The sequence below is a fragment of the Bactrocera latifrons genome, unplaced genomic scaffold (assembly GCF_001853355.1).
Source record: "Bactrocera latifrons isolate USDA-ARS-PBARC rearing strain unplaced genomic scaffold, ASM185335v1 scaffold_43, whole genome shotgun sequence".
Classification (NCBI taxonomy): Eukaryota; Metazoa; Arthropoda; class Insecta; order Diptera; family Tephritidae; genus Bactrocera; species Bactrocera latifrons.
This window is the reverse complement of record NW_017537079.1, coordinates 722896-734770: the sequence shown is the minus strand read 5'-3', so window position 1 is coordinate 734770 and position 11875 is coordinate 722896. Positions and strand designations below refer to the sequence as shown.

Sequence of the window (11875 nt, the reverse complement as noted above, 5' to 3'; positions counted from 1 at the left end):
TTTTTATTTTCTAGTGTTATTATATATTTTTGTATATCTAATTTTTTCCTGCTACTCATACAGTCGCTAAAAATATTTAGCACCCAAATTAAATGTTAAATTGCATAACTTGCACTTACACATCCACACACCCAACTTACAATCGCACACAAACAAATTTCCGCCCCCACATATACAAAGTCGCCCGCACAAAGGCGTCTATTAATTCATGCATGCCAACTCCGCAAGCATTTCTATTACATTTTCTTTACACTCAACAGTTTTTATTTAGTTTTGGTTTTTTTTTCTCATTATTATGATTTTATTACACTGTTTTTCACTTCCTTCTCATTGCTTTGCTATTCACGCCATATGGAAGTAATAAGTGCATAAGGCCGAGCAGCACACAGCGAACAAAAAATAATACAGCCTTCCTCACACACAAAAACAACAACAGAATTTGTATAGTATCCCACACATACACTACCTAAAAGTATGCTGAAGTAACCCGCCCCGCCTATATGTAGGCAGCAACATTACCATTTTCAACGCAATTACCTTTTCCGGTAGTCTCAAACGTTTTGTCGCTAGTTGAGCTCACTTTGTAGCCAGTTATGTTGACACTGTTATTGTTGTTTTTATATTGTTTTTTTTTTCATTTTTGCTTATGCTTGCATTTATTATTATGATTTTTATTGTTATTGCGCCAGCTTATGTTTATTTTATACTTTGTCGGCAAAAGTAGTGTTCTCATTTTACACTTTTTATTGCATACCTTTAGGAGTTAATATAATGCAAATGGATTTCTTTTCGAAGTTAAAAAGGCGGCTTCACAAATTGTTTCGACTGTTGCATTTGAAATATATTATATATATTTATTAGCTTGTCAGACTAATTAGACTTATATTAGCATATTTTGTTAGTTTAAAAACTCTGTTTGATAAACCCTAAAGGTATGCTTGCAAAGATTGTATCTTATATTAGGTTTATCGATATACATAAGAAACAAATCAGATTTTAAAAACTAGTTTTGTTTTTAGTTTAATTAAGTAGAAGGCTAAACCTATGTAAGCTGAAGAAGATCTCTACTAGTTCTTTTTCTCGATTAAGAGCATCGTTTTTTTTTTTTTTTCGTTTTTCTAGAGTTAGTAAGATATGAGTGATTTTCCTTATATAAGCACCGAAGTAAAAGCTACTTTTCTCTCTATTTTTCACAATAAATATCGTCTAGCTTGAAACTTTGTACCGACTAAGTCCACATCAGTGGTCTATGTGTATTTAGAGTTCCATATCTACATCAGTAACCTTAAAGCGACCGTATATATATGAAGCTGGTCCCAAATAATGAGGAAAGTAAGTTTAACCTTCTTAAAAAAGTTACAGACCTGTTCAAACTTGTGATTTGTGATGTTATTTTATTATTATTTTTAAAGTAATGTTTCCTGTAGACTGAAAAATGGATGTGAGGTTCCATCACTATAATCCTTCTCTTCATAAAGAACAATATAAATGTTCTCGAGGAAAATTTAAAAAACCTTACCTTGGTGGAGGGCTCTAGAAAAGACCATAATTGCAAAGAAACTCAACCGCATTCAATAAGCGGCGCTCATCAACTTGTGTGATGCACTAAGATCTATTAAATCTATGACACTTAACACTCTTTTCACACTTTACGCGTAGATATCGTCGCAAGGTGAACGGCTGTGAGAGTTGCTACCAAACTCAGAGAATGATTGAAAGAATTCTGAAAAGAACCAGTGTCTAAACACTCGTTAATCCTCATTCACTTTGCCTTAATATCGGATTATTTGGATCATGGAGTTGCCAAACCAAACTCTGACAGCTCTTGCACTACCCATATATCGGAAGCTGTTGGAGATGAGGCGCAGCGTGCTTCTTTACGGAAGGAGAGTTGGTCAAGAAATGCCAAATCTCGTTATCAGTAGCATCCATTATCTTCATAATAAGACTGGTGTGGGTGCCAGGCCACAGCGGCATCGTTGGAAATAGTAAAGCTGATAAGCTGGCAAAGAAAAGCACCCTAGAACCGCTTTCGGTAGAATGGCAGTGGGTCAGTGTTCCCGTATCCTTTTCTGTTCTACTACTAGAGTTCGCGGAAGCTTGACCAGTGCTGAGCTGCTTTCGGTACATGCGCTGTCACAAAAGCCTTTTGTCCAAAGATCGATCGCAAAGGATCTAGTCATCTGACCTACTCTTACCTTACTTAGTTCACTTGAGAATAACTTATGCTTACATTTTTAGTTTTAGAAAGCATATATTGATGTCATAGATATCCGTACATCCCTGAGTAATCATCCATGAAAACCACTTACCCATCAAATCATATATGTATGTTACTCGAAGCTAAGTTGAAAATATTATCTTGCAAAAATTAAATATTTCTCCTACAGATATTGATCTACTTTCTCAATTGTCGTTTTTTATGTTACATATTTACTTTACCGTTACTCAAATGGAGCCGACACAAACTAACCTCACTTCATGTTAATTACCTCCATTTCAACTAATGTGACAGCCCAAAGTTATTTGCAAAACCGTTGGAGCCCAATTAATTTATTTTCATGTATTTACATACATATACATATATATTTTTATGTTTGCATATTTACCGTTACAATTCATTTCAAAGCTCATACCTTTAACTATGCACCATGTAACTTTCTTATTTATATCACATGTAACAGTACTTGAAGTGAATAACGGCAATTCAAATTAAAGTGAATTTTATTTTTGCCCACTCGAATCATTTGCAGACATACAAATGCACACAGTGACCCACTAATTAACTGTAAAAAAGCCATTAAGCACGGCAAATTGCAAGCATTGAATTGAATATTGCTCATACGTCATGTAGAACCCGTATGCGGTGGGTCTCGTTTATGTGCGCATGCATGAATGCGCTCAAGTGGTGACTAGTTTATTGATACATATGTCAACGGATTCAATAGTTACCGCTGCAAATGACGTGATGTATGTATACGTACTATATATATTAAGGTAGATTAGGGTACGTTCTTTATTTCTCAGGCTGATTTTTTTTGCAAGCGCCCACTAAAGTTTCAGGTCCTTCTAATTTTTTTTTTTTTTTTTTCTAAAAACATTTCTTTGTAGTTCAAACAACTCAAAGGAATGACCAAATGTACTATAATATTTTCTTAAAGTACACCATGCCGTATGAGCAACACAAAATGTATGAAGACTCAGGATATTTGATGCATAACTTTAACTACGAATAACTTTTAAAAACCAGGGTCTATGGAAAAAATTATCAACACCTTTTTTGTAGACCGCTAAATTTTGTATTAGCATATAATTCATTTTACTTATTTAATACAAAATATTAAAAAGTCCCAAGCTATATATTTAGGCACTGCTTAAAGTGAAAATAAGATTGCAAAATTTTTTACTGCAAAAACTAAAACTTCAGGCATATGCCAAAAAAGTCAACTTGGGAAATAATTGGCACCCTAGCATAACATACACTTACAAGCTCATAGCTGCCTACACACACATATAACTGCATTTTATTATTATTATTACTATTCCACTTGCCGTCGATTTTTGACTACTAAACACACACATTCATATACATACTCTTATAAATATACATATATACATACATACACATATATAAGTGCATAAAGTCTCTCCCATCTGCCGTTGTCGGGTGGACGACACCACTTGTGTGCACACGAGTTGCAAGTTGCTAAATGTGCAGCAATTTCGGCAAAACTAAATGGCAATTAAAGTGTATATTTGTTTAGTTGCCGTCTAAAAACCAAAATGAAAACTGCAAATGGAAAACAGCAAATAGAAAATACAAAAATTAAAATAATTGAAAACGATTTTTCCAACGAGCCAAAACTAGCGCAATACTAAGACTCAGCTGCCGTTTTGTAAAGCGTCGGGTGAATGTGTTTTCATCAAAAACCAAAACTAACAGCAGTTTTTGACTGATAAAAATTTGTTTCCAAAAACAACAAGTCAAATGTATGTAAATGTAAAACAAGGAGTAACTCCAAATATGGAGTTTTGGATGCAAGGTTGAAAGTCGCCTTCGAGCGGGTTAGAAGTTAGTAGTGTTTAAAGTTAAAGTTAAAGTTAAAGTTATCTATATATAATAATCCCCTATAGCATTGCCGGTAGTATCCATATTTCTAGAAGCGATATTTCTATAAGTGATATTTTTATCACTTTTCAAACATAATGAATCTCTTAAAAGACCAAGAGTGAGATCGTGATAAATATGGAATTCTATAGAAAACGCTTTTATGTTTAGAAAAGTGATATACATATAGTAGGTAAAGCGGCTTAAAGTCAATACGACACTGCTCAGGTATTTATTTCTACTACCACGGTCCCAGCGTGATGACTGAAACTGTATGCTAGGTGGTATTTAAGGCTCGTAAAGACGAGGCAAGATTGAAGCACAAGACTCTTCAGCGATGTAAATGAACGCGTTTCGACTCCATCTGCTGTTCTTTTCATACGAAAAACTTCAAGCAGGAATAAAGAGTTCTACAATTTTCCATTCAGAACAAAATTTATGTCTCAGATATTTCCAAATCGCGTATCAATCCAACTAAGCCATTTAACTCCGGCAGTGTTTGCTTGAAGCAATGGATGCTAGATGAACACCACATTCTTGGAATACTACAAACAGGGCATACCACAAAGATACTTTGCCTACGGGTTGATGAAAGGAATACTAGAAAGCTGCTGCTTTCCACACATTCTTGGAATACTACAAACAGGGCATACCACAAAGTCACTTTGCCTAAGGGTTGATGAAAGGAATACTAGAAAGCTGCTGCTTTCGGGTAAGAAAGAGCTAAGTAATGTCGTAGAGGTCATCAAAGGACAGCAATATACCTCTAAGTTATCACCTTTGCAAATCTAATTAAGCGAAGTCGCAGAATGCAAAGATTGAGGCGAGATATCTTTTGCGGCATTCAAAGTTCCAACTTTAAAGACATTGAATAGCTATGAAGAATAACAATTAGGTATTTATGAACTGGAATGCGAAAATCCTCTGAATTACTTGTTTATACCAAAACCATCTTGCCGCTAATGTAGAGATTACGATTGGATACTGTGCCATAATCTCACTCGCAGGTCTGTTAAATATCTTGTGGGATGAAGTTGGCGAAAGCCATTTACAGGATGACGAGACGGAATAATTTAGGCCTTTTCTCCTCTCCAGTCTAGCTTTAGATCTTTCAGTACACACACATTTGATGAACCAAGCTAAACTGATTCTGAAGATCTGTGGATCCAATGAGTTTTGGATATCGCAAAGGACCAACGTTCAGCAAGCACGCTCCACAGACTTTGTACGGTATTTTCTTTTTAGTACTGATTGATAAAAATGACAATGCATCTTTTAGTGTCAGAGTTCTCATTTCAACGATATAACTCAGCTTCTGGGATAGCGATTTAACCCAGCTTTTGAAACACTCTCTCCAAATCCAAAAATCTACTACTTCCTATATTTTCTAATGAATAACGAGAACCGTATGATAGAAAATGATTACTATACTTATATATGAAATTTGAATTTTTTGAAAAATGGATTCATACATTAGATCATTAGAAAATTTCGATCAATAATCTTCTACCTTATCTCACAGGGTAACATCAACATGCAACATGCAGTTCACCATAAATTAGTTTGCTCCTCGAACAAAAATAACAACAACAGCGTCTGCTAAACTAAATTGTTCGATGAGATTCCAAAATGGAGTAAGCTAAAATACCAACGATTAATAAACAAAACAAAAAAAACAAAGAACAAAAAAAAAAGACAACAGTCCCAATGCACCACAAACACAAACAAACAAATTTACGCATGCATATGTGTATAGAAGTAATGTAATACCTAGTAACTATATATACTATGTGCGCTTGTTCCAACTTACCGCTGTGTTGATGGTCGCCCAGCTATCCAGATGGCAAACAATGATATCATAAAACTGGCAAAATCTGTTAGTAAGTGAGCGGCATCTGTTGCAATCGCCAAACTGTTCGATAAAATGCCACCTGTTTGTTTTTGTTTGGCAATCCAGTGTGAAACCAGGAAACGACAACAACAGCAAACGTGAAATTTGGGGCGTCACGCCACATCAGCAGCATAGTTGAAGAGACAGCCGCAGCGTAAAGGCGACGCATGGTTGGACAGATCAATCGATGGGACACATGAAAGAAATAAAAGGAAAAATAAAAAGTGAAAATAAATACAAAAATTTAAAGGGTGCTGCAAAAAGAATGATCGATCTATTAAAACTACTTAGTATGGGTGTTACGAGATATTACTTTGGACGAAGTATCCATGTGACACTACGAAAAAAATACAAATACAAACAGTTTCAGAAGTTCAATACGACCGCTTGAGGGTTTCAAGGATTAAAGTAATTAAAGGACTCTTTACTTTTAATGTGCGCTACTGCGAAAACTTCCAAATATCTACCGAATGCAATAGGGAGAATTCTGATGGCCCGAAATTTCTCATTTCCCAGAACTTGTGTATATTTAGATCGTCCCGCGAGACTAATAGTCATTATTCTTAAGAACTTCATTGAATAAGCCTAGATCTCGTCTTTTTAATATATGTACATCATTTTTTCCTCATTACTTAAGGATACTTACAAGGACAGGACTAATCCTCACGGATTCGAGAGGTGGAAATCTCGTACTGAGACCTCTGAGGTCACAATTCATAAAAGATTCCCATTGGGATCACTTCGGCTCCATTCCAACGACTATCTGAAATTGCTTTGTGTTCGCATTTACAATTATACTTGAGCTTAAACATTTCAGTAAGTACAGATCTGTATTGTTCCGTAAGGGTTCAGTAAACTAAACTCTAATTATAATTATCAACCAAGTTAGTGAAGTTATTGTACAAATGAATTCCGATGGAGAGTTCGCGTAGATATCAAGGTGGGAGCTTTCGATAATATGAGCTCTTGTGGGAGTCCATTTAATCTGGACTATCTCGAGGATGACTCCCTTATATATTTCTAAAACACAAATGCTGATTACTTTCTAGATATCTGTTTGACCTAGGTTATATAGATAGATATCGCACGTGAACCGCTGGACGAAGTCTTTTTTGAAGCCTTATAAGGGTATGCCACCTGTGTTCGAATTTATAAACTAACAAAAGCTTAAGAGCCAATATAAATATGCACAGGCGTTTAATTTCCTTTCCCGGCATTTCGGTGTGATGTCTGAAGCTCTGCGCTCTCAAGTTTTTAAGTATTGATCTCGCAAACGCCGAACATTCAAGAAGGAAGTATTGAGTTCTTTCCACCTCATCTTCCTCCATACAGTTTCTGCAAATGTTCCGATGGTGGCCCAGAGCTGGCCAAGCTTCCTCGAACTCTAGTAGTCGAACACAAGAGGATACGGAAGCACCGACCCGTTCCCATTCTACCGATAGTGGTTCTAGAGTGCCTTTCTCCGCCAGCTTATCAGCTTTACAACTTCCTGTCACTCTCTCCTCCAACCGACAACCAACAACTCCCTCGCCAGTGTATGGGTAAAAAGGAGCCGCTAGAATTCGGTTTGGCGACTCATTGATCCGGTAAGAAGTCAAAGTGTGTGAGACTATCCGAGCGACTTTCGCAGCCATACACCTTCCGACGATGTCTACGGGCATAAGTGCAAGAAGGCGTTAAGTGCCATGGTTGGAGTGGACCTTAATACACCACACATACTGATGAGCGCCACCCGTTGAACGCTGTCGAGTTACTTTGCAAGTGTGGTCTTTTCTAGAGCCCTCTATCACTCCATAGACTCCATAGAACATAACCTGACTATGGCGTCGTAGAGCCAGAGGATCACTTTCGGTGGGAGAACCCAGATTTTGCCAATGTTTCCTCTCCTCCATATTCGGCTTCCATGAAAGCTTCCTATTCAGAATGAGCCGTTGATACTTCACTATATTTGTTTCCTCAATAACCTTATATTAATAATATATTTCATCAAACCCTTCACATCAATTGTCAATCAGTCCCTTCTGACATACCCTGCAAGTATTTACCAAAACATCAAAGCTTTTAACCGAAAACACACAAACGAACAGTTTGATGTCACAGCTGCCAGGTTAACGAGACTACCTCGCTCTACTGCTATCCATCCATAAAGGTACTTGCTTGCTGCCCTGTCAATTGTCAGGCGGTCATTACGTTGATCAGCCATTTTGTTGACTATAGCAATTTTGTTGAATATAGACAACCGAGCATTTCACAAAATATCCTTTCTTTTTTTACCACAAGTTTTAGTTAACAAGTCACTTTGCTGCTTGGTTAGTTGCATCTTTAGTTACTGCAGTTACTTGAAATCTTTTTTTTTTTTTTTTTTTTTTTTTTTTTTTTTTTTTTTTTTTTTTTTTTTTTTTTTTTTTTTCATATACTTGTATTACATAGTTTTTGTTGTTTTCTATTTTCTCCAAAGTTATTGAATTTCCCGGATTCACGTCGTACATACTAGTCGGTTTTTAGTGCTACAACGAAAAGGTGGAGTTGGCAAAATTGTTGATAATGACGCCAGCCGAAATTGCTACTATTCGGACATTCTCACACAGTCCACGTCACCACATCCGCTTCGCTTGCTTGCCGAAAGTATGCCAAATTGCTTGCAGCTAAAAGCAGTTGCTGTGTACAGATATTTGACGTTTCATTCGACAAGCTACATGCAAAGGGTTGTAGTCGTCGGTTTAAGGAAATACTCGTACCTACAATATATTGATAACTTCGCCCTTTTTTCGAGCGTTGACAAGTAGCAAAACGAGCTGAGCTCATCACCATTAAGCAGGGCTGAGTTTGAGTAAATTAAATTGGTAAGAAGGTAATGGAGAATAGTGGGTTAAACAAGTAAGCGGCTGAATTGATAGCGAAGAATCTCCATCGCAACCAAACTAAAAAAAGTACACCGAAACTTGAGGCAACTGGAAGTAAGAAAAGCTTTATGTAAGCCTGCGATACGAACTAGCCAAAGGTTCTCTCAATAATGAAATCTCCTTATATAAATAGACGATAACGACTCTCCGAAAAATAAATTGTAAGGCAATCTAAAAGAAAAACAGGAGTGGCTTTTGGTAAAAAACATTAACGATTTGTGGTCGCCGTAATAGCGGCTGATCCAAGTAGATGCACTTTGCTCAATAGCCAGCCTTTGACAGATCACTCGTGAGTCGTGCCAAGCTGTCATGTCATCTTTGTTCAGAATTATTTGGAATTTCATCATGGAAGACTTAGGTCTGACCACCGTTTACAAGTTCTTTAAATTTACGACTGTGGGGAGTTGATTCCACGGCTGTGGTGCATTTTACGTCGAGATCTTAAATTAAAAACGTACAAAATACGGCCTGTGCAAGAACTGAAGCATCTCGACCTTGCCCAGCGACATTCACTCTATGATCTCTTGAAAGGTTTCGACAAGATTCCACATTTTTGAGCCAAATTTTGTTCGGCCTCCTCAGGCCTCCCATGTAAAAAACCAAAATTGCCGCATTTGGGATGAATACAAGCCCGAAGAGATTCAAGAGCTGTCATTTCATCCATAAAAAAGCGATTTGGTGTGGTTATGGGCAGGTGGAATCATTATTCCATATTTCTTCCATAATGATGCCGGTGAGAACGTAATCGTCAATGGCGACCGTTTTTGCGCCAGGATAAGCGATTATATGATGTCTGAAATTTAAGCTCGTGATCTCGGTAACATTTAGTCTTTACAAGACGACGCCCCTTTGCACTTATCACATCAAACAATGGATTTATTGAGAGAACACTTCGGTGAGCAGATAATTTCACATTTTGGTCCTGTGGATTGGCCACCAAGATCGTGTAATATCACACCCTTAGACTTTTTCCTGTAACGATACGTGAAGTTCAAAGTCTATGCGGACAATCCTGCTTCGATTTAGGTTTTGGAGCAAAACATCACGCATGTCATTCTCCAGTTACCAGCCGAAAAGCTCGAACGAGTTATCGAAACTGTGGTCATTTCAAAAGCCATCAAATTAATAAAAGCTTAAGAGTCCGTCTTCCTCAATTTAAACTCATTAACCTAGATAAGCGGTGTCTACGCCAATAAAGAAGAAGAGTTTAGACACACATTAAACTCCTGGATACAGTTTTTCTAGCTATGGAGGTTATCACAAGCTTTTAACTGTCTTCAAATTGTTGATTGATTTTATGACCTGTCGAAACTGCTTTTATTAGAGTCCTATGAAACCTACCTTTATCATCAATAATCCCTTTCGTAATATGAATTTCGATGATATGAATGAATTCGGACAATATGTTGTTCAGTTTATTCGGATAGTTGCCCAACTCCAATACGGTACGGCGACTGCTTTCTTTTTCGAGAAATTGAGCTACAGAAATGAGATTTTGAAAGGTTTCTTGGAAATATTTCAAGAGCCTTCAACAACTACCCATCTGTTAATGGTAGACTATATGGAACATCCCTAGATTCATATAAGGTCATACCAAATTATGGTTACTTTTTCAAAGATACATTATATCCAATATTATTCAATAATATTCAATAATCGAGCACGACTGCCAAGTAAGTGCTATTCCGTTTGCTTAGGTACTAATTATGAACTAAGCATTGTACAAAAGACGGTGTGGAACCAATGGAAAATCAGTAACGTATGAATATGGCAAGTGAAATCAAGCAAAGATTGAAGTTAAGAAAAGTTTCGTTATTGGTGAAATTGGCATTATTTGATGAAAACTTAAATTCCGATAAAAAAAAAGTCGGCCAACATCGGGTTATAATGCTTGATATTGCTGGTAATGGTATTTTTCGAAAAAAAGATGCCGCCTTAACACACAAATTTTTTTACTGTTAAATGTTCATGCAATATTGAATGTCTGCTGGTCCCACTAATGCCCATAGTTGTCTCTTTCTCACGATAGGTGACATGACGATTTTGCAATATCACTTTACACACAGCATCAATAGTTTCTGTAACAACAACTGATTTTGAACCTACACGAAATTCATCCAAAATTTCAGACTTAACGAAAAAGTTGTATGATGCCAGATGGCAACAAAGGGTTGCCAAATCCCTAAATATAAAACGCTGTCAACGTCATCGTAGACAATTTCCAAACTTTGTACCCAAGACATGATAAACTGGCAAAACGTACTGATTATACCGACAATATTGGACACAAATGCGTAAACACACATTGCCGTCATAGTCACGCCATAATCTTGTCAACCCTATTGGTAGACGAGATGCTAAATGAAGGTTAGGTTAGAATAGGTTAGCCTCGTAGGTCAATGAGCCACTCATATACCAGTTCTGGCCATTTGCGATACCAGATGGAGTACAGTTACAAGCGCGATGAGGAGTAGTCATCCTTTAGGATATTTGCGCCTCACTATCGATACCTCCGGCAGTGCTACTAAACTCTTCAATTTAATGAAAAAATAAAGGATTTCTGTCTAAACGCCAGAGTAAGTCTGTCCAAATGAGCGAAGATTTTTCTGCTATAGCAACACTTAAGCCTTAAGCGATATATAAAAATCAACAATTTTAACTTTAAACCTTATTTATTTTATTGTAAGCCCAAGTCGCAGCCAATTTAAGCTAATCAATAAATTTCGAATAGAAATACATTTCCATATAAATATATTTAAATATTCCAAAGCACTAGAGTAATTTACCAACACACACATATTTTCTTTCACACACACACACCGATCATTTAAGCCAACTGCAGTATTTACACTGCAAGCCAGCTACTTTTTGTTGCACTGCCGTTACCTTTATTGGCACAACTTTCGACTGCCTAAAGAGCCATATCAAATATGCAACTGCTGCTGTGGCACGCTTGACAGGCAGTTCGTAGTT

The 11875-nt window shown here is 36.8% G+C and overlaps 1 protein-coding gene across 2 annotated transcripts in view; it reads right to left on the bottom strand.

Moving 5' to 3' along the window:
* Positions 1-11875, bottom strand: part of LOC108972804 (zinc transporter 2) — a 137591-nt gene that overhangs the window by 59778 nt on the left and 65938 nt on the right. For both annotated transcript variants that reach the window (XM_018939626.1, XM_018939627.1), the window contains one exon: positions 5919-6039. In XM_018939626.1, the coding sequence (XP_018795171.1) occupies positions 5919-6039 (121 nt within the window). The remainder of the gene's footprint in view (positions 1-5918; positions 6040-11875) is intronic.